The following is a 24,779-nucleotide window of genomic DNA, read 5'->3' as shown; positions in this document are numbered from 1 at the left end:
CAAACAGTATAAAGGGTGTAACAAAGACCTTTGCCAGGATATATGTATGTAGTTGGCTATTTTGAGGAATAAAGGTTACATTTATCAATTTGTCTAGAATTTGGATCAGTGGTTTTAGACATTTTTTTATCAAGGTATTCCCTTTGTCTAAGTAATAATCAATATTAAGGAACATGGGTTATGCATTCATTTGGATTTAGTATTAATTGAACTAGAAAAGTTTAAACTAATCTCTCCTAGTTAACTTATATCCATGTATATACATAATAACTAAGTTCTAGTCTATCAAATTTTGGCTCAACTCACAATATTCTAAGCCACTTAGATGGAAGTAGTCATTTTATTGCCCTTCTTTCCTCTTTAATCATAACTGAACTTTTTTTTTTTTTAAAGTAGGCTCCATGCACAACATGGAGCTCAAGACTGGGCTTGAACTCATGACCCTAAGATCATGACCTGAGCTGACTTTTACAGAAACTCAGTGCAGGGTCTTTAAGTCTATATTCAGGTCAAGCGGCTATAGATTAAAACACATGAATGGACTCATTTGAGTCACCCAGGAACCCCTGAACTTTCTTTTAAGTAAATGTTACCATTTTTACAAAAATGGTATTTATGGATATTTTCCAGGCTAGGTTAAATTTTAGGATATGCTGCCAAAGTGAGAGTAGTTTGTGTACATCAGAGTAAATACTTTCTGCCCAGGAAGTTTTACATAATCGATATGCAGTCATTATCTATGAATCAAGCAATTTATCAAATGCACTAGGATATACTTCCAGTGATTACTTCTACCAACAATATCATTTACAGTCCTTTATAATTTACACAGTATTTCTACATACTGCCAACAATTACATCACAGAAATACCCTATTAAAGGTAAGATAAGGACACTGAGAGGCAGTGTTAACTCATGACCCAGATCACTTGGCTGGAAATGACAGAGGCAGAAACAGAACCCAAGGTTCCTACCCCGTGTCCAGGATCGTATTTTTCATACCGATTCTCTTCCAGTGAGAAGTATCCTCACCCTTCCTATCTTGTAATTGTCTGATCTCAACCTCAGCGTATTTATTTTCCTTGTTACTTTTGGTTGAGGCATGAGCAAGTGAGCCCACAAATGCCCAGAATTCATGAGATGCACACACAGCTCTCTTTATAAAGCCAGTGGGACACCAAGAAGGAGACGGCTGATTCAAGTCGCTTTCCCATCACCGCCCCACCTTTAAGCCTGTGACTGGACTCAACTTTGGGCAGATAGGAGTTATACAGAAACTTTCATTATATGAATCTAAAATTTAGCAGGAAGCAGAAACAGACCAAAGAATGCTTTAGCTTAAAAGACCTCTGACTTTTTCTAGTAACTGAAGAAGTATTTAGATGGTTGCTCATGTAGATTTTAGATGAATTTTGAATATTACCACCAGTTATATATACAAAATGTATATAATGTGATATCTATATGTATATGAAATGACCCAAGACAATCTTAACTGTATATATACACCTAAGAAAAAACATGCTAACATAAATTATGAGTTTTTATACAGCATATGTTCCTCTAGGGATAAAGTCCAATAATAACAAAGGGAGTTTTATAATTTTTAAAACTGGTAAGGATTTTAAATGGTCCCCTCTCCCATCTCAGTAGGATTAGTGCAAATACCAGAAACTAAAGTCTAAACTTAGCATTAATGTGTATTTTAATCTATTGTAGAAAACCAGAAAATCAATATCTATCATCCACAGTACTGGCAATCCCCATCATTGTGTGGAGTTTGGTGTTAAAACTGGCTCATGCAATTGTCTAGGCAAATCTCTGCAAAGGCTCTGCTACCGTCTGACCTCAGGACATACGTCTGTGTCCCTCCAAATAGCAGAGGGAACGAAAGCAAATATATAGAAAAGAAATTGTGAATATATTTAGACTGCTTTAAAATAGTAGAATTTTATAAGCCGAAATTAACTGTGGTACTTTTTAAGTGCTAGACCAAATTTTTAATCTTCCTAGAGTCTCAAGACAAAAGCACTTTTATTATTATTATTATTTGCTTTTGAGGTTACTACAAAACCAACCAAATTCTGTCCCTGAGCTATCTAGGTACTGATAAATTTTTGTCAGTTTAATCCTTCAGGTGTCCTGTGTGATATCAACACTGAATTGCTTTTCCTTAAATTCGCTCGTTGGAAAAAAGGCAGGATTCTAAAGATTACAATTTTTTAAAAATAACCTAGAATTTTTTTCAGCAAAAGCCAATCTCAAATAATTTCTAATCTTTGTCAAAAAGATGAAAGCTTTGTTTTAAAGTAAGTATTATTAGTGGATCAAATTGTATTTTGTTATACAAAAATGATACTTCATGGGATACATACTATCTCACATCATTCTGATATCTTTGTACCACACCAGCTCAATGTAAATCAACAATGTATTTGCACCAGAAAATGTTTCCAGCCTTATCACTTTCCGTACAATTTCACAAACAACTATTGAACACAACAACCACCATTCATTCAGAAGTACTTTCAATGGGAGAAATAATGTGTTTGGATTCAATTATTTATATTGGATTTTAAATTTACCATTTTCCCTTGTTGAGATGATCTTCTTCCCAAAATTATGATTTCGTGTTTAAGAAGATACATACTAAGTAAGCATAGTATTTAATCATTACCTCGAAATTTGTTTTTCTTTTTTTTTCCCTTCTTAAGGAATTAGTTTCTTCCTGTCAGAATGTTGGGCTTTTTAAGTTCAATAAAATATTTAATCTTGTTTTTCTTCAAAATCATTTTCTTTAAATCAAGACTAAGGCCAAAGGAAAAAAAAAAAAAATGTCACTTACTTTGCTTTAGCTTCTGCATCCTCATATGCTTTATTGGAAACATCATCCAGTCCTCCAATCAAATGCTTGAAAGAGCTGTGGGGAAAAACACAGTCATCAGGGTAAATCCTCTACCGAGTTGTTGCAATAACAACCTAGTCAATAGTACATTGAAACTATCTAAAAGGAACTAAAAAAAAAAAAATGAATTCAAACATTCAATGTAGATACATTAGTAAGAAACACATCAGATAATGATATAAACTCTGAGAGCAGGGACCTCTCCCATCTTGTTCACCTCTATAGTTCCCAACACCTAGAACTGTATCTGGAAAAAGCAGATATTCAAAGAACGGATGGAATAAAGTCTGTGACACACAAAATGATATACATCACAAAGTTAATGGGTCAATTCTACTGGGAAATAACAACAAGATCCACCAATTACGGAATGCCTCCTGTATGCACTATCCTTTTAATGATCATGAACATATATTAATTCCAATTCTCCAACACACTGTAAAAGACAAGCATCACTATCGTCACTTAACAAAACTATAAACTAATCTTCAAAGGCAAAATACATATGCGGAAGATAGGAAAAGAACAGAAGACAATTATAGGGGAGTCAACTCATTTTGGAGGGATCAAGAAACTGACTTCAGCATCAACTAGGAAGAGTAATGCAACTGTTTAAACCACTCTACTCAATATCCTAGTACGGACCTAGGACTGTGTTCAGACCTACTTTATATAATAAAGTCTCATCTATTGTATACCTATAATATAAAATATTATAGGGTCAGCACAAAATGAATACACACAGACACGACAATTACCCTTGAAAATTACTGAATGCAACCAGATACAGTAACTCTTGTGCGCACTACATCTTGGCAACCACTAAACTAGACTGAGCAGAGGAATGAGAGGAATGTCTGTATTCAGAGTGTTCACGTGACAATCAGGGCCATCACTTACACAGCGCCCATATGCTGGGCACTGTTCTATGTGCTTTACATGCAGTAACAAATACTTCAACAGGTACAGCAATCCTGTGAGTCAGTCTTACCTCCACCACATGGATGAGGGTACTGAGGCACCAGAGGTTAAGAAACTGACCTCAAGTCATAAGCCTGGTGGTGTGAAGGCCAACAGGGAAGGAGGCCATCATTCTCCCTCATATCCATCAAGCCTACACCACGGCTCCTATCCAAATCACGATGCCTTGACGCTAACTATCAAATCCCTAGCAATGTCCAGCATGTGGATGGAGAATGGTCAAGTGCTTTAAGAAATTACATTATATTTTAATTTTGAGTCTCTATAATCTTAATGAATGAAAATGGCTTTGTGTATTGTGTTAAACAAAATATGCCTGTTTTCAAGTCCTGAAACATTGGGTATCTGTTGATGTAAAGTTAAATGTTGCTTAACCACTATAACGTGCACTGTTTTTTTTTTGTTGTTGTTGTTGTTGTTGTTTGTTTTTTTGTTTTAAATATATGAAGAAGAACTTGACACTTGCTTGCGGGCCCAGCCGGAAGGAGGTGGGAGAGCCATTACCTTAGGCCCTTGGGTAATGATCTCATCTGGGGGACAGGGTAACTGGAATGCTGAGATAAAACACGAAGTGTTTCTAATACAAAAAGGGACCGGAAGGAAGTGTTGGGAGGCTAGGGAATCAAGCAAATAGAGTGTCAAGTTTTCTGTGGCGCATTGCGTTCATGGACATCAAATGAATGAAGCCTGCAGTTGGCAGGCAGACCTTATACAACTTTCAAAAAAAATAGAATGATAAAATAAATGATTAAATAATCCCCATAGTAGAGATTAATGTTCAAATAGGATTTTTGCCATTGTTCTTTAAATGGCAAAATTCCCCACCTTCCCAGAGAATGCCTCCATCATGACGTAGAGATGGGTTTACATTGTAAAGTGAAATAAGTATTTATTTTACTGTGGGAAAAAATATTATCTGGTTGATTTTCTGTTTTCACAGATAATATAAAATTTAAGCCCATAGAGTCTGTGACTTGTCCAGGATGACTCCAATTCTGTAGTATATCCATGACCATGATCCATGTTTCCTTATCCCCCCCGTCCTGTCCCCCATAATACTTACATGTTTTTAATCTAACCAAATCCAGAATCTTGCGAAAAGGCATTGATAGGAACCAAAGAGCATAAGGTAGTAAAACTGAAGAACAACACCCACTACAACAACTTTTCAAGTACATTCAGATTGGGATCTTAAATGTTTAACACTCATAGTCATTTTAAGTTCAAATAGTTAAAAAAAATCTTCCTCCTAATATCTATTTGACCTAAATATGTCTTAAGCAGGATAGGATATTATTTAGATTTAGAAGGTGAGTGGATGACAAATGTGATAAGGATGAAGGCTTTTTAACTTAAGAAAATCTGTCCATCCCACTAGGCTTGGTTAAAACGATGTGGATCACTTTTTGAAAAGACAGTTTGAAATCCCTTTTTTTTTCTTAATTTAAACTCAATTAGCCAACACATAGTACATCATTAGTCTCAGATGGAGAGTTCAATAATTCATCAGTTGCATATAACATGCAGGGCTCATTCCATCACGTGTCCTCCTTACTGCCTGTCACCCAGTTACCCTGCCTACCTCCCCACCTGCAACCCTCAGTTTGTTTCCTAGAGTGAAGAGTCTCCCTCATGGTTTGTCTCCCTCTCTGATGACTTTCCATTCAATTTTCCCTCCCTTCCCCTATGGTCCTCTGCACTGTTTCTTATATTCCACATGTGAGTGAAACCATATGATAATTGTCTTTCTCTGCTTGATGTATTTCACTTAGCATAATACCCTCTAGTTCTATCCATGTCAATGTAAATGGTAAGTATCCATTCTGATGGCTGAGTAATATTCCATTGTGTATATTATATATATACACACACCTCATCTTCTTTATCCATTCATCTGTCAAAGGACATCTGGGCTCTTTCCATAGTTTGGCTATTGTGGACATTGCTGCTATGAACATTGGGGTGCATGTGCCCCTTCTTTTCACTACATCTGTATCTTTGGAGTAAATACCTAGTAGTGCAATTGCTGGGTTGTAGGGTAGCTCTATTTTCAACTTCTTGAGGAACTTCCATAATATTTTCCAGAGTGCCTGTACCACCTTGCATTCCTACCAACAGTATAAGAGGATTCCCCTTTCTCTGCATCCTTGCAAACATTTCTTGTTTCCTGTCTTGTTAATTTTAGCCATTCTGACTGGTGTGAGGTGGTATCTCACTGTGGTTTTAATTTGGATTTCCCTGATGCCAAATGATGTGGTGCACTTTTTTACGTGTCTGTTGGCCATTTGGATATCTTCTTTGCAGAAATGCCTGCTCATGTCTTCTGCCCATTTCTTGACTGGATTATTATCTTTTGGGTGTTGAGTTTTATAAGTTTTTAATTTTATTTTATTATGTTATGTTAATCACCATACATTACATCATTAGTTTTTGATGTAGTGTTCCATGATTCCTTGTTTCCATATTACACCCAGTGTTCCATTCAATACATGCCCTCTTTAATACCCATCACCAGGCTAACCCATCCCCCCACCCCCTCCCTCTAGAACCCTCAGTTTGTTTCTCAGAGTCCATAGTTTCTCATGGTTCCTCTCCCCCTCCGATATTCCCCCCCTTCATTTTTCCCTTCCTTCTCCCCCCTTTTTTAAACATATAATGTATTATTTGCTTCAGAGGTACAGATCTGTGATTCATCAGTCTTACAAAATTCACAGCGCTCACCATAGCACATACCCTCCCCAGTGTCTATCACCCAGTCACCCCATCCCTCCCACCCCCCCCAACTCCAGCAACCCTCATTTTGTTTCCTGAGATTAAGAATTCCTCATATCAGTGAGGTCATATGATACATGTCTTTCTCTGATTGACTTATGTCGCTTAACATTATACCCTCTAGTTCCATCCACGCCACTGCAAATGGCAAAATTTCGTTCCTTTTGATGGCTGCATAATATTCCATTGCATATATATATATATATATATATATATATATATATATATATACATACATATATATCACATCTTCTTTATCCATTCATCTGTTGATGGACATTTTGGCTCTTTCCATAGTTTGCCTATTGTGGACATTGCTGCTATAAACACTGGGGTGCACGTACCCCTTTGGATCCCTACATTTGTATCGTTGGGGTAAATACCCAGTAGTGCAATTGCTGGGTCATAGGGTAGCTCTATTTTCAACTTTTTGAGGAACCTCCATACTGTTTTCCAAGTGGCTGCACCAGCTTGCATTCCCACCAACAGTGTAGGATGGTTTCCCTTTCTCCTCATCCTCGCCAACATCTGTCATTTCCTGACTTGTTAATTTTAGCAATTCTGACTGGTGTGAAGTGGTATCTCATTGAGGTTTTGATTTGGATTTCCCTGAGGCCGAGCAATGTTGAGCATTTTTTCATGTGTCTGTTGGTCATTTGGATGTCTTCTTTGGAAAAATGTCTGTTCATGTCTTCCGCCCATTTCTTGATTGGATTCTTTGTTCTTTGGGTGTTGAGTTTGATAAGTTCTTTATAGATTTTGGATACTAGCCCTTTATCTGATATGTCATTTGCAAATACCTTCTCCCATTCTGTCAATTGTCTTTTGGTTTTGTTGACTGTTTCCTTTGCTGTGCAAAAGCTTTTTATCTTGATGAAGTCCGAACAGTTCTTTTTTTGCCCTTGCTTCCCTTGCCTTTGGCAATGTTTCTAGGAAGAAGTTGCTGCGGCTGAGGTCGAAGAGGTTGCTGCCTGTGTTCTCCTCTAGGATTTTGATGGACTCCTGTCTCACATTTATGTCTTTCATCCATTTTGAGTCTATTTTTCTGTGTGGTGTAAGGAAATGGTCCAGTTTCATTCTTCTGCATGTGGCTGTCCAATTTGCCCAACACCATTTGTTGAAGAGACTGTCTTGTTTCCATTGGACATTCTTTCCTGCTTTGTCAAAGATTAGTTGACCATAGAGTTGAGGGTCCATTTCTGGGCTCTCTATTCTGTTCCACTGATCTATGAGTCTGTTTTTGTGCCAGTACCATACTGTCTTGATGATGACAGCTTTGTAATAGAGCTTGAGTCCGGAATTGTGATGCTGCCGGCTTTGCTTTTCTTTTTCAACATTCCTCTGGCTATTCGGGGACTTTTCTGGTTCCATACAAATTTTAGGATTATTTGTTCCATTGCTTTGAAAAAAGTGGATGGTATTTTGATGGGGATTGCATTAAATGCATAGATTGCTCTAGGTAGCATTGACATCTTCACAACATTTGTTCTTCCAATCCATGAGCATGGAACGTTTTCCATTTCTTTATGTCTTCCTCAATTTCTTTCATGAGTATTTTATAGTTCTCTGAGTACAGGTTCTTTGCCTCTTTGGTTAGATTTATTCCTAGGTATCTTATGGTTTTGGGTGCAATTGTAAGTGGGACTGACTCCTTAATTTATCTTTCTTCTGTCTTGTTGGTGCCTAGGAATGCCACTGACTTCTGTGCATCGATTTTATATCCTGCCACTTGACTGAATTCCTGTATGAGTTCTAGTAGTTTTGGGGTGGAGTCTTTTCGGTTTTCCACATAAAGTATCATATCATCTGCAAAGAGTGAGAGTTTGACTTCTTCTTTGATGATTCGGAAGCCTTTGATTTCTTTTTGTTGTCTGATTGATGTGGCTAGGACTTCTAGTACTATACTGAATAGCAGTGGTTATAGTGCACATCCCAGCCATGTTCCTGACCTTAGGGGGAAAGCTCTCAGTTTTTCCCCATTGAGAATGATATTTTCTGTGGGTTTCTCATAGATGGCTTTTATGATATTGAGGTACGTACCCTTTATCCCTACACTCGGAAGAGTTTTAATAAAGAAAGGATGCTGTATTTTGTCAATTTTTTTTTCTGCATCTATTAAGAGCATCATTGGTTCTTGTTCTTTCTTTTATTAATGTATTGTATTACATTGATTGATTTGTGGATGTTGAACCAACCTTGCAGCCCAGGGATAAATCCGACTTGGTCGTGGTGAATAATCCTTTTAATGTACTGTTGGATGCTATTGGCTAGTATTTTGGTGAGAATTTTTGCATCCATGTTCATCAGGGATATTGGTCTGTAATTCTCCTTTTTGATGGGGACTTTGTCTGATTTTGGGATCAAGGTAATGGTGGCCTCATAAAATAAGTTTGGAAGTTTTCCTTCCATTTCTATTTTTTGGAACAGTTTCAGAAGAATAGGTATTAATTCTTCTTTAAATGTTTGATAGGATTCCCCTGGGAAACCATCTGGTCCTGGGCTCTTGTTTTTTGGGAGATTTTTGATGACTGCTTCAATTTCCTTAGTGGTTATGGGTCTGTTCAGGATTTCTATTTGTTCCTGGTTCAGTTTTGGTAGTTTATACATCTAGGAATGCATCCATTTCTTCCAGATTATCTAATTTGCTGGCATAGAGTTCCTCATAGTATGTTCTTATAATTGTTTGTATTTCTTTGGTGTTGGTTATGATCTCTCCTCTTTTATTCATGATTTTGTTGATTTGGGTCATTTCTCTTTTCTTTTTGATAAGTCTGGCCAGGGGTTTATCAATCTTGTTAATTCTTTCAAAGAACCAACTCCTAGTTTTGTTGATCTGTTCTACTGTTCTTTTAGTTTCTATTTCATTGATTTCTGCTCTGATTTTTACTATGTCTCTTCTTCTGCAGGGCTTATACTTTATTTGCTGTTCTTTCTCCAGCTCCTTTAGGTGTAGGGTTAGGTTGTGTATTTGAGACCTTTCTTGTTTCTTGAGAAAGACTTGTATTGCTTATACTTTCCTCTTAGGACTGCCTTTGCTGCATCCCAAAGATTTTGAACAGTTTTCATTTTCATTTGTTTCCATGAATTTTTTTAATTCTTCTTTAATTTCCTGGTTGACCCATTCATTCTTCAGTAGGATGCTCTTTAGCCTCCATGTATTTGAGTTCTTTCCGACTTTCCTCTTGTGATTGAGTTCTAGTTTCAAAGCATTGTGTTCCAAAAATATGCAGGGAATGATCCCAATCTTTTGGTACTGGTTGAGACCTGATTTTTGACCTAGGATGTGATCAATTCTGGAGAATGTTCCATGGGCACTAGAGAAGAATGTGTATTCTGTTACTTTGGGATGGAATGTTCTGAATATATCTGTGAAGTCCATTTGGTCCAGTGTGTCATTTAAAGTCTTTACTTCCTTGTTGATCTTTTGCTTAGATGATCTGTCCATTTCAGTGAGGGGGCTGTTAAAGTCCCCTACTATTATTGTATTGTTGTTGATGTGTTTCTTTGATTTTGTTATTAATTGGCTTATATAATTGGCGGCTCCCATGTTAGGGGCATAGATATTTACAATTGTTAGATCTTCTTGTTGGATGGAGCCTTTAAGTAGGATATAGTGTCCTTCCTCATCTCTTATTATAGTCTTTGGTTTAAAATCTAATTTGTCTGATATAAGGATTGCCACCCCAGCTTTCTTTTGATGTCCATTAGCATGGTAAATGGTTTTCCACCCCCTTACTTTCAATCTGGAGATGTCTTTGGGTCTAAAATGAGTCTCTTGCAGACAGCATATCGATGGGTCTTGTTTTTTATTCAATCTGATAGCCTGTGTCTTTTGATTGGGGCAGTTAGCCCATTTACATTCATGGCAACTTTTGAAAGATATGAATTTAGTGCCATTGTATTGCCTGAAAGGTGACTGTTACTGTATATTGTCTGTGTTCCTTTCTGGTCTATGTTGCTTTTAGGCTCTCTCTTTGCTTAGAGGACCCCTTTCAAGATTTCTTGTAGGGCTGGTTTCGTGTTTGCAAATTCTTTTAGTTTTTGTTTGTCCTGGAAGCTTTTTATCTCTCCTTCTATTTTCAATGACAACCTAGCTGGATATAGTATTCTTGGCTGTTTTTCTCGTTTAGTGCTCTGAATATATCATGTCAGTCCTTTCTGGCCTGCCAGGTCTCTGTGGATAGGTCTGTTGCCAGTCTAATGTTTCTACCATTGTAGGTTACAGACCTCTTGTCCCGAGCTGCTTTCAGGATTTTCTCTTTGTCTCTGAGACTTGTATGTTTTAGTATTCGATGTCGGGGTGTTGACCTATTTTTATTGATTTTGAGGGGGGTTCTCTGTGCCTCCTGGATTTTGATGCCTGTTTCCTTCCCCAAATTAGGGAAGTTCTCTGCTATAATTTGCTCCAATATACCTTCTGCCCCCCTCTCTCTCTTCTTCTTCTGGGATCCCAATTATTCTAATGTTGTTTCGTCTTATGGTATCACTTATCTCTCGAATTCTGCCCTCGTGACCCAGTAGTTGTTTCTCTCTCTTTTTCTCAGCTTCTTTATTTTCCATCATTTTGTCTTCTATATCACTAATTCTTGCTTCAGCCTCATTTATCCTAGCAATTAGAGCCTCCATTTTTTATTGCACTTCTTTAATAGCCTTTTTGATTTCCACTTGGTTAGATTTTAACTCTTTTATTTCTTCAGAAAGCATTTCTCTAGTATCTTCCATGCTTTTTACAAGCACATCTAGTATCCTTATAATCATCGTTCTAATTCTAGTTCCAACATCTTACTAATGTCCGTATTGATTATGTCCCTGGCAGTCGGTACTGCCTCTTGTTCTTTTTTTTTTTTTGAGGTGAGTTTTTCTGTCTTGTCATTTTGTCCAGAGTAGAACAGATGAATGAGAAAACCAAACACTAACAGGGTAACAACAACCCCAGAAAAATATACACTAAACAAGTCAGAAGAGACCTGAAACAGGGGGAAAAGAAAGGGAAAGAAAAAAAAAAAAGAAAAAGGAAAAAAAGAAAAAGAAGATGATCAAATATGATCAGGCTGGTGAATAAATCAGTGCCACAGACTAGATTTTGGGTGTATTTTGGTCTGTTAGAAGAAAGTGCCACCCCAAAACTTGAAAGAAAGAAAAACTTATATATGTACAAAAATAAGGGTAAATATAATGAAAGGATGGAATATGACTGTAAAGATGAAAATTATAAAGATTTTATAAAAGGAATTGATAAGATAAGAAGTTGGTTGAAAAAAGAAAGAAATTTAAAAAAATAAAAGAAGGGAGAGAATGTGATCAGGCAGGAGACTAGAACAAAGCCATACACTAGAGATTTAGGGTATATTTTGGTATGGTAGAAGAAACTGTATCCCAAAATTTTAGAGAGAGAACAACTTATATATATACCAAAAATAAGGTTAACTAAAATGAAGGGATAGAATATGACTCTAAAAATGAAAAATAAAAAAGATTTTTAAAAAAGGGATTGATAAGATGTTGGTTGAAAAGGGGAAGAAGAAAAATTCAAAAAAATATATAGAAAAATAAAAATAGGGGTGCCTGGGTGGCTCAGTTGGTTAAGCGACTGCCTTCAGCTCAGGTCATGGTCCCAGGATCCTGGGATCGAGCCCCACATCGGGCTCCCTGCTTGGCGGGAAGCCTACTTCTCTCTTTCCCACTCCCCCTGCTTGTGTTCCCTCTCTCGTTGTCGATCTCTCTCTGTCAAATAAATAAAATCTAAAAAAGAAAAATAAAAAAATAAAAATAAAAATAAAAAAATTAACTTTGAAAGACTAAAGAATCGGGGGGGAAAAAGCCATGAATTCTATGTGCTGTATTCTCCTAGCACTGGAGTTCTGCCATTCTCATTGATCGGTAAACTTGGTCTTGGCTGGCTGTTCTCGCTGATCTTCTGGGGGAGGGGCCTGTTGCTGTGGTTCCCAAATGTCTTTGCGGGAGGTGGAATTGCCCCGCCCTTGCCAGTCCGGGCTAAGTAATCTGCTCGGGTTTGCTCTTGAGAGCTTTTGTTCCCTGCAAGCTTTCCATACAGCTTTGGAGGACAAGAGTGAAAATGGCGGCCTCCCAATCTCTGCCCCTGGAGGAGCCAAGAACTCGGGGCCCCACTCCTCAGTGAGCCACCAGAGAAAGCAGTCAGTCACTCCCGTCTCCCCGACTCTGGCCGCACTCTGTGGTCACCCGGCCTGTGACCGATCATTTCTATCTCTGGCACCCAACCCCGTGTGGAGTCTCCAAACCCAGCAGATGCCTGCGGTGCACTCCCGTGCCACTCCTCCCAGGGGAAGAAGGGGAGTCTTCCCGGATCTGCCGCTTGTTGGGTCCCTGCTGGAGGAGCAGTGGCCCGACTGTGCCGCAGATCACAGTTTATGGCAACCCCAGGCTGAGAGCCCACTCCTCAGCTCCATCTCTGCAGCTGGCTTCCCCGCTCTGATACCTGGGAGCTCTGCCACACTCAGGCACCCGCCATCTTTCTGTGACCCCGAGGGTCCTGAGACCACACTGTCCCAGTGAGGGTTCCACCCCCCCTGCTTAGCCACTGGAGCGACGTCCCTCAGCAGAGCAGACTTCTCAAATTTCCAATTTTGTGCTCCTGGGCTCTATCACTGGCTGGTAGCGGCTGACAGACGCTCCCTCCCCCCGCCGTCTATCTTCCTGAATATCACCTCGGATTCACTTCTCCACACGTCCTACCTTCCAGAAAGTGGTCGCTTTTCTGTTCATAGAGTTGCTGCTATTCTTTTCTTTAATCTCCTGTTGAGTTTGTAGGTGTTCAGAATGGTTTGATCCCTATCCAGCTGAATTCCTGGGACCAGATAAAATCCAGGTCTCCACTCCTCCGCCATCTTGCTCCTCCCCCAGAGTTTGATAAGTTTTTCATAGATCTTGGATACTAGCCCTTTACTTGATATGTCATTTGCAAATATCTTCTCCCATTCTGTAGGTTGTCTTTTAGTTTTGTTGGCTGTTTTCTTTGCTGTGCAGAAGCTCTTTATCTTGATGAAGTCCCAATAGCTCATTTTTGCTTTTGTTTCCCTTGCCTTTGGAGATGTGTCTAGCAAGGAGTTGCTGCAGCTGAGGTCGAAGAGGTCACTCCCTGTGTTCTCCTCTAGGATTTTGATGGATTCCTATCTCACACTGAGGTCTTTCATCCATTTTGAGTTTATCTTTGTGTGTGGTGTAAGGAAATGATCCAGTTTCGTTCTTCTACATGTTGCTGTCTAATTTTCCCAGCACCACTTATTGGAGAGACTGTCTTTTTTCCATTGGACATTCTTTCCTGCTTTGTTGAAGATTAGTTGACCATAGAGTTGAGGGTCCATATCTGGGTTCTCTATTCTGTCCCATTGATCTATGTATATGTTTTTGTGCCAATACCATGTTGTCTGGGTGATCACAGCTTTGTAATATAGCTTGAAGTCTGGCATTGTGATGGCTTTCTTTTTTGGTTTTGGTTTTCTTTTTCAACATTCCTCTGGCTATTCAGGGTCTTTTCTGGTTCCATACAAATTTTAGGATTATTTGTTCCAGTTCTGTGAAAAATGTCGATGGCATTTTGATAAGGATTACACTGAATATGTAGATTGCTCTAGGTAGCATAGACATTTTAACAATATTTATTCTACCAACCCACGAGCATGGAATGTTTTTCCATTTCTTTGTGTCTTCTTCAATTTCCTTCATAAGTGTTCTGAAATAAATTCCCTCTAATTAAGGAAAATGCTTCTCATTTAAAATGTCATCAATTTAATATTATGGAAAAGATTTTTATTTTAAGACTTTATTTATTTGAGAGAGAGCGTGCATGCATGTGAGCAGGGGGAGGGGCAGACAGAGAGGGAGAGAGAGAATCCTAAGCAGACCTACATGGTGCTGGATCTCACAACCCTGAAATCATGACCTGAGCGGTAATCAAGAGTCAGATGCTTAACCGACTGAACCACCCAGGCGCCTCTCTTATAGAAAACTTTTAAAAACTGAGAGAAGAAATTAAGAAATCACTCATAGATCTCTAACTAGAAATAATGAATTGGAATATCTTCATGTATTTTGTTTCAGTTTTTTTTCTGCAGAACTTGACTGTTGTCATTTATAGAGTTGTAATCCTAGGGCAGCTATGATTTAGTATCCTGATTTTTAACTTAATATTACAGCATAAGTATATAGTTTTATTTTTAAAAACTTCCTAAGCAATATTTTCATGGACAAATAATAGTTCATAACATGGACACACATGATAGAATACCTACTTACCCATCTACACATTGCAGAGACCAACACACATACACACGCACACATACTTTGAAGGAGGGGTGTAGCACCCATGTACAAAAACATTTGTATTTATACTCTCTATTACAGATTAAACATATGGAATTTCTTTTCAAAATAAAATACCCAGGACTATAATCTTGGCTTTGAAATTGGAACCATATGTCATTTGCAAATCATCTTTATTTAGAAAGCAATCCTGGCCCAGCAACATTTTTTGAAACACAGAAAAAAAGCATCTTGCTAATATTCTAAGTGTCCTCAAATAGTAAAGCCAACCATTATGCTTAAATAAAGAGTTGAAGAAAATGTGGAATTTTCAAGCCATGTTAAATTCCAAGTGGCTGTCTCTGTCTGTGTATCCCTGCACTGATCAATGAATAATTTAAGAATCTTGGTAAGCTTAATTGATGGCATTACAGAATTTATCATTCCTGGTGCAAGCATCAACTAATTAGTGTTGCGTTTTTCCCTTTCACAGATATTCTGCAGGAATACCTGCCATCTGTGTGGACCCTCATCAAAGAGGCATTTGGAAAAGTATTAGTACAGGTATCATATGCCTTTTTAAATATTTACTCAGGTCCCACAACATTTTTTGACTACTAAAGGGGAAGATTTTCTCTGTTCTCTTCAGAAAGGCATTATAACACAATGTTTTAAAAACTTCAACCGATGAGCAGAAACCATAAAATATTATTTATCAGTTATAACGAATATGGGAGACCAGAGGACAAACATTGAATTCTGTTTATAAACAAACCCACAATTCATGTGTGAGTCATATTTCAGCACTGTAAAATAAAAAAGCCAATTTCACATATACACTAGACACAATTCTGGAATAAATGAAGACGACCCTAATGAGCAAAAGTCTGTCATTCAGTGTATTTTTACAGCAAAACTTATTGCATGCTCAGGCAGTAAGTATTAGGCAACTTTCCTATTCCTTGGGATGTGAAGTCCAGTTTTACGGTCTTGAAAACATTTAGAGGGGGGTGGATGAAATGGTATTAGCTGAGCACACAGAGGTAGAGGGAGAGCAAATGGAAATTCCCTTTTATGCTTAATGCTGGTAGTTCGAACATGCTTGCAAGGGAGAGGTGAAAAGAAAGGAAAGAGGAGAGAAAATAAGGATGAAGGAAGGAGAAAAGTCTGGATTTAGGAAAGGAGGAAGAAAGCAAGACAGGAAAGAAGAGAGGGAGGGAGGGAGAAATGCTACTTTCACATCAAGAATGGTATTCACAGAAATTTTCCTTCAAAAGTATCAGTTAAAAGGCTATGTTTCCTATTCTAGGAAATTTTTCTGTTTTAGAACATTATGGTGACAGTAACTCAGTGGGTAATAATTTCAGTTATTAAGTTGCTTTCATTATTAAACCAAACATCCTTTTGAAGGGAGCTGATTACTCAGTGGTATGTCTAAAAGTGTATAATTTTGTTCTTCGGTTGTGATATGATGAGACTTCATCTAGAGAGAAACAGCCTATTATATTATTAGAAAAGCAGTCCAAATGCCAGAGATGAGCTTTATCATGTTGCTAAAAAGGGACAGCATTTACATTTCACTTTAGAGTTTACAAAGCACTTTCTATATTAATAAATTACATATGTATTAAATAATACATATTAATTGATTTAGTCCTCATGATTTTTTCTTCTCTATTCCACTAAATTGATTAGGGATCTTGTATAAAAGTGTTTAGAACAGATTTTTTTCTTTTCAAATTGAAAATAGGGTGGGAAGAAATCTCAAAACTTATTTATAACCATTTTTTCTTGATTATATCTTTAAGATGGTATCCTACTCTGAACAGTTAAAGATTATAAGTAAAAATGAGCCAAAAGTAGTATCTTAAACCAGAAACTACTGCAAATACTTCAACAGTGCTAAGCAAAATGTTTGTCAAGCATTATCTGAACTCTTGACAAAGCTCTCTTAATTTGACAGGCATATATGATTATAACACATTAGACTTTCTTAACCTGAATCTTGGCTAAATCCTTAAAAATATATTTATTAAAAGAAAATACAAGATTAGTGTTTCAAATTAGTTGGGACATTTTTTAGTCAGCTCAGTCCAAGATATTAGAGGCACCCTTCATTACTTTGGTACATTTATTGAGAAAATCTGTTAATTCACTTTGTGGCTTCAAATAAAGGCTCTTTGTTACTTTTGTTTGATCGTTTTATTTATAATGACTACAGTCATAATTACCAGTGGTTTATCTTATCAAGTACCATATGAATACATATTTCATTAGAGGGAAAAGGAGCGCCAAGTACAATAAAACCAGCCAACATTCATATCCTTCCAAATATCCACCCATCCATCCTTCATCTATTCAGACACTCTTACATGTTTGTACAATGCCTACTATCTTTTTTTTTTTTTTTTTTTTAAGATTTTATTTATTTATTTGAGAGAGAGAGAACGAGAGACAGAGAGCATGAGAGGGAGGAGGGTCAGAGGGAGAAGCAGACTCCCCGCTGAGCAGGGAGCCCGATGCGGGACTCGATCCCGGGACTCCAGGACCATGACCTGAGCCGAAGGCAGTCGCTTAACCAACTGAGCCACCCAGGCGCCCTACAATGCCTACTATCTATAAGGAATAACTCAAGCTACTGTGGATTATGCAAAAAGAGTTAGATACACCCTTAAGAAATTTATAGCTTCATATTAGAGATAAGAAACAATTATAATACAAGGTGGGAGGGGAAGAGTGGTTGAATGCTTTCAGAAGGAAGCTGACGGGTGCCTGAAGGCAAAGTGAGTTGAGCACTAGACTCTTGGTTTCAGCTCAGGTCAGGATCTCAGGGTTGTGAGATCGAGCCCTGCTTTGGGCTCCATACTTAGCACAGCATCTGCTGGAGCTTCTCTCTTCCTCTCCCTCTGCTCCTAACCCCGCACTCGTGCTCTTTCTCTCCCTCAAATAAATAAGTAAATCTTAAAAAAAAAAAAAAAAAAAAAAGAAGGCATGCTATAGTATCTATTAAAAGAATATTATCTATTTAAAAATTACATAGGATAGTAATTTCAAAGAAAGCAGTTACACTTTTATGAGCAAACAGTTTCCTTATCAGTTATTTTTTGTTCTACACATATGTTTATATTTGCAGGAGAAAATTACACACACTGAAGTGTTAGACATTCGTCTCTGTCTTTCCTTTGTAACCATAATCCCTTACGTATCATGGGGATTATTCATTAAGGAAAACTGATTACAAATAATACACATTGAATTTAAACCATTTCCTGATTATCATTATATGCTTTAAAAGAATCAAAAGTTGTAAGTGATGATCCAGGTGCCAAAAAAATCAGAAGTTACCAGAGAAATCTAAAGGTAAGAACTGATTTCAGGAACTATTCCAATTCATTTACTATGATTTTTGAGAAACAAAAATCCAGGTAGTATTAATCACATTTTCGTGTCTCATATGTCTGTACAGTTAGTCTTCTCCAGGGTAGAGTCTTGTTGAGTTGACTAGGCTTCTTATCTATCAGTCAACTGACATAGTCTAACTTTGAATTTTAAGATTTACTTTTTTTTTTCTTATCTGATCCTAACAGTAAGATGTTGAAATTTTGAAAGGCACTAAAAACTCAAAGGAATAAAAAATTACTTGTAATCTACAGCCCTGAGCTAAGCATTCATATTTTGGTACATATGCTTCCAGACATTTTAAATTCTATTTCAGAGTTAGAACTATATTGTTTTAGCCCTTATTTGACTTTGGGCTATGTTTGTGCTTATAAAATAACCAACTTAACGGTTAATAATAACCACCCAATAGTGTAGGAACATCCTTGATTATGTAGAAACAAACTATATGAACTAAATTTCTCAATCTCATTTATTTGCTTATTTAATGATTTTACTGTTGAAACATTTACAGTAGTTTCTGATTTAAGTTTCTATTTTTTACTCTTTTAGACTTATTTTTTTATTTTTTTTATTTTTTAAAGATTTTATTTATTCATTTGAGACACAGAGATACAGAGAGAGAGAGAGCGTGCATGAGCAGGGGGAGAGGCAGAGGGAGAGGGAGAAGCAGGCTCCCTGCTGAGCCAGGATCCCAATGTGGGGCTTGATCCCAGGAAGGTGGGATCATGACCTGAGCCAAAGGCAGACGCCCAACCATCTGAGCCACCCAGGCACCCCTCTTTAGGACTTTCAATCTTTAACTGTTAAGAATATGTTCCACCCTCATAAAGAATGTAATAAAAGAAAAACTGTGTTTTAAAAGATGTATCTTGACATATTTCCCCCAAAACATTGTGAGTTTGTAAATATTCTATCTTAATGAGTTATACACAAGATTCGTATATGTATTTTATCTTTATTTAAGCATGACTGAATTCAGGAATCTTTTGTAGAGTAGCACTTCTCAAAGTATGATTGCTTAACTCTTACTGTGAAGAGATTAGTAGAGAAGTTTGGAAATTTTTCTAAATTTAGAAAATTTTATAGCGATTTGACATTACTGAGACATCCAAGGGCAAGATCAGTTGACTCACATTTTTTGAACTGGGCATAGACCTGTTTAATTGTTGCCAAATTTATGAGGTGAGAAACATTTGGTACAAACTGCATATAAGCCATGCAGAGAAGGGTAATGTTAAATGTGTAATATTTTAAGATTAGTTTGCCAGCTGTAGCCCCAAATGTACAAATTCCACAATGTATTTCATTCACTGAAAGATAATTTACAGGATTAACGGACAGAACTGAGTATTAATGAGGGATTAATGAAAATAGAACATCATTTCTTCCATTTTAGGGAAAAAATAAAAATGAATATCCTGAGTATGTTGAAATTGTCTTAAAAACAATTTCTTCCATTTCGAACAAGGCATCTCTTTGAGACTTGTTTCTCTACTCTGAGTGTATTAAACAAAACACAAAACAGTTTGGATACACATCATTCCCTGCAAATGGTGTTTCCATCAATCCAATCTAGATTAGAAAAGTTAACAAGGAGGAAATAGGAACATGCAGCATATTAAAGATAAATATTGACACACGCACTGTTCTTTAAAAGTATCCCTGTTGCAGTCAGAGCAGAGAACTGCTGTCACTCATCAATTTGGGTTTTGTTATGACTGCAAATAACTATAATAACCATTCTCCACCTTATTGCTTATACACACACTTTCAGTGACAATGTGATCAACTTTTGTAATTCTTTTCCTTTTATCCAGTGTTAGGTTTGTTCTGATATTCTTATTGAAACATAATTTTATGTATGTTCAATCTAATAGTTTTTAAAAGTGGGCATTCATCTTTTTCCATTTATTTTTCTAGTCATCCACTGAGATTTTATCTTACAAAAGCATCTGTCTGGGATAGATTGGAAATTCAAATGAAACTGGTCCTGAGCATAGATCCTTGGAGAAGCACTGTCTTAGAACACTCACCTCTCTCACACCCTCTCTTATATACCCCTTTCTGAATTCCACCTGATACCTTTTTAGAGGTACCTTTTTGTCTTTTTAGAGGACTTACTGCACACTTCTGGATTTAGTAGATTTTTGGTGGGTCTCCTTCACTAGGTACTGAGCTCTTCGATGTTTAGGTTTTTTCCTGTTGTTGTTTTGTTTTGTTTTTTAATCCATGTATCCCTGGCTCTAGTAAAGCCCCTGTGCAGAATATCCTCAATAAATGCATATTGAAGAAATTAATGAACTAGTTGTTTTATCCAATTTCTGTAACACTTTAAGGGATCCCTAGTCCTGGAATTTAATCCTCTTATATGTAATGATTTTTCCCCCTGAAATAGAGAAATACATTAAATTCTATATATTTTCAGAGGGAAGTTAGTATGAATATCATCTTAAATAATTTATAGCTACAAATAATAAATAGTAATATACTAACACAACTGCAATGTAAAATATTTATAAAAACCACAGTTGCATAAATAATAGAATGCATGGCAGCATAACGGGGAGAAATCACTGACTATGCCAATTCCATCATCCTGTAATTGGCTGAGAATTCTATTGTACGTGGGAGTAAACAAAGTCAAAATGCACACATACTCTGGGCAGCTGCTGGGTGACTCCAGAGAGTGTGGAAAGCAGACTGGGAAATGGGAATGCACATCCCTGGAACATGAAGCCCTCTCTCCCACAGGCCCAGGGACCCTATTTGACTGTCATATCTCAGATGGTGTCACTAATGTGGGAGAGCCTCTGTTAGCCTCTGCATGGTAAGGTTTTCCAGAAGAGAAAACCCTACTTACTCTTTCCAGGACTTACTCTAGAGATCAGGGGTCAGCAAACTTAAGCCTGTAGACCCAATCTGGCCCACTGCTTGTCTTGTAAATAAAGTTTTACTGAAACACGGCCACACTCACTCCTTCATATACTGTTTTTGGCTGCTTTTACATATAACAGCAGAGTTGGCTAGTTGTAATAGGAAGAGTATGGCCTGAGCAGCTGAAAATATTTGCTACATGCCCTTTACAGGAAAAGTTTACATAACCCTGTTCTAGATCATCATTTTTCCCTCACCCAATGCGCGCCCCCCATATAAAATCCAACACTAAATCCTGTAATTCTACCTTAAATAATCTGATTCTCTATTTCCCTTTGGTTCCAGTTACCATTATCTCTTTTGAGAATTACTATAATGGCCCTTTTCCTTACATACTAGGCAGGATCATCTTTTAAACACATAATTTAATCATCTTATATGTAATGATCAGGTCTCTCTCCTCTGACCTCTCTGCCTGATCTCTCCTACTATACTCCCTCTGATCTTAGAATATGTTGAGCTTGCCTCTACCCCAGGGCCTTTGTCTTCTGCCTGGATCATTCTTTCTCTAGATTTTGTGTGGCTTTTTTCTTTTTTTAAAATTTATTTGTTTTTTTTAAAAACATTTCATTTATTTATTTGACAGAGGCAGACACAGTGAGAGAAGGAACACAAGCAGGGGCAGTGGGAGAGGGAGAAGCAGGCTTCCTGCTGAGCAGGGAGCCCAATGTGGGGCTCAATCTCAGGACCCTGGGATCATGACCTGAGCCAAAGGCAGACGCTTAATGACTGAGCCACCCAGGTGCCCCACTTTTCTTTTTTTAAAAAAACGATTTTATTTATTTTGGAGAGAGAGAGGGAGAGAGAGCGTGTGTGAGAAGGGGGAGGAGCAGAGGGAGAGGGAGATAATTTCCAGCAGACTCTGCACTGAGCATGGAGCCTGATGCAGGACTTGATCTCACAACCCTGAGATCATGACCTGAGCTGAAATCAAGAGTTGGATGCTCTTAACCGACTGAGTCACCCAGCCGGCCCTTGCGTGGCTTTCTCTTAATGCTATTCAGATCTCAGCTCAAGTGTGTCCTCTTCAGACAGGTCTTCTCTGACCAACCAAAAGAAAATAAACACTCTAAACCCTCACTGCCATTACTGAGTCACTTTAACCCACTTTATTTTAATCCCAGAGTTTATCATTTGCTAAAATTTTATTTAAATATCTGCTGTCTTTCTCACACTAGAATTAAGTCTCATGAGATCGAGAATCTAGTATATCTTATTTATCAGTAACTCTTGAGGAACTAGGATATTGCCTGTTGTATAACAGAAATTTGAAATGAATTAGTGAATAGATGGATGGACTCATCCGTCCGTTCATCCATCCATCCATCCATCCATCCATCCATCCATCCATTCACTGTGTGTGACAGGAAGACAGGCAAACAGTTAAGACTTTTGAAACCAAGTTTTATTTAAAATTCATGGTTTATGAGTTGAAAGTCTTGTACCTGTCTAGCCCTTTGCACATCTACCTATATGAATAATGCATTTTTAGGACAAAGGTTTAGTTAAAATGAACTCCTTGTCTAAATTTTGGTTCCTGATGAAGATACACATTAGAATAAATATGAGTGAGGTGGTTTGAAACACTTAGAAATTTATCATTGAACTACATCTAGGACATTAAATGAGGGTAATTATTTTAGACTATAATGGAATTTATGTCCATGAATTCCAATCGCCATTAAAGTGAAAGAAAAAAAAAAAAAAGGACTGAAAAATGTAGCACAAATTTCATTGTCAGTTAAAAACAGGAGAAATTAGAATAAAATCTCATGTGATAGTTTAGCCTTTTAGGTTAGAGAGGAAAATACGCTTCCAAGAATAAATTGCCCTAAAATGCCAAATTCATAGGTTTCATTTTCCTTAAAACAATCTCCCAACTATACTTAAAGCAGACAGTTCATGCAATGGACAGATTTCTTATTGCTCACCAATTATTTTAAGTATGTGTTAGAAACTCCCCTTTCCTGACTATATAAAATACATACCAACAAAAGTGGACATCATGTGTTATTCTTTCTGCCATTGATCTTCTGGGCCAAAATAACACTACTTCGACATGAGAGCCAATGATGATTTCTCATATATATTTGATAATTTCACGAAAACAATCCATTTTCCCCAATGAAAATGAAATATGAATAACCAAATAATTTAACTTTTCTCATAATGCTGTAGATTCTCAATTCTAAGACCATTTTGATCTCCATTTTCTCAATTAGGATACACAAACAAATGTTCATTTCTTTTCCAGGTTTTCCTATTCTCAAAGTAGAATCTATGGCAACAGTAGACATTTTATCTATTAAATATTTTCAAACTTATCCCCTTAGAAATTATTTACAATTTATAAATCCATATAATTGACAAAATTTTTTTTATTATGCTCAGTTAGCCACTGTATAGTACATCATTAGTTTCTGACGTAGTTAGTTGATGATGTTCGATGATTCATTAGTTACATATAACACCCAGTGCACATCACAACAGGTGCCCTCCTTATTCTCAAAACTGTCTAAAACTAAATAAACCACATTAAAAACAATAAAAATCCATAGCTGATATATTTTAGTCTATGTAGATGTATCAGTTATGTCAGAATACTGGTTAAAACAATTTGCTCTTTTGTAATGGACTATTTAAAAACTTCCTCTAAAAAACTTAGGAAAATGACCTGGGAACACAAAATGCAAGAAAGTCATTGAGCTGTTTTTAAGCAAATTGAAAATGAAATGCTAATATGGCACAATAAAGCTATCTCAAAGTATCTTTACAGTATGCTTATGCTATTTCTGCCTTGAAAGTTTTTGAAACAAAGACAGCATTAGTCCCTAGCTTCACATTTTTACAAAAATCAGTGTGTCAGCAGGCTTTTTATTTCTGCTCTTATTAGATGACTGGGAAGAAAATAAACACCTAACAAGAAAAAAATTCATTTAGAAGCTAAGAGATAAATAGATCATTCAATGTCACAAATTAATGCTTGTAGAATCTAGTAATCACAAAGATATCAAACAAAACATGAAAACAATAACTGGCATGTGTTAGGAGTTGTACAAACACAATGTATTTTATAGGAGTTTCCCTCTTTAACAGATAGAGCAACGGAGGCTAAGACAAATAAGTAATTTAGCCAAGGTCGTAGGGCCGGTTAGTGTCAACACTGGGGTTTGCATGGGGGCAACGTGACTCTAACACTCATAATCCCAACCGTTACTCACACTGTGTTTCCCTCTCAGTACAGAAAGCTGAAGCCAGCTGGTTGTTAGCTGGGGCTAGGATTTGCTAGCACATATCTGCTATTTCTGACATCCTTCCTTCACGGTCAATCCAATTCTTTAAAAGAAATATTTCTTATTTTTTTAAGATTTATTTATTTTATATATTTGAGAGAGAGAGAAAGAGAGAGAAAGAGAGAACCAGCAGGAGGGACTGAGTTAGAGGAGAATCTCAAGCAGGCTCCGTGCTGAGTGTGGAGGCTGACGTGGGGCTCCATCTCACGACT

The 24,779-nt window shown here is 37.2% G+C and overlaps 1 protein-coding gene across 2 annotated transcripts in view; it reads right to left on the bottom strand.

The window, feature by feature from the left end:
- PRKG1 (protein kinase cGMP-dependent 1) overlaps positions 1-24,779 on the bottom strand; it is a 1,234,019-nt gene that overhangs the window by 103,489 nt on the left and 1,105,751 nt on the right. For both annotated transcript variants that reach the window (XM_036123403.2, XM_036123402.2), the window contains exon 9: positions 2,846-2,920. In XM_036123403.2, the coding sequence (XP_035979296.1) occupies positions 2,846-2,920 (75 nt within the window). The remainder of the gene's footprint in view (positions 1-2,845; positions 2,921-24,779) is intronic.

Source organism: Halichoerus grypus, chromosome 7, assembly GCF_964656455.1.
Source record: "Halichoerus grypus chromosome 7, mHalGry1.hap1.1, whole genome shotgun sequence".
NCBI classification, from domain to species: domain Eukaryota; kingdom Metazoa; phylum Chordata; class Mammalia; order Carnivora; family Phocidae; genus Halichoerus; species Halichoerus grypus.
The sequence above is the reverse complement of the archived record's forward strand: the minus strand, read 5'-3'. Positions and strand labels throughout refer to the sequence as shown.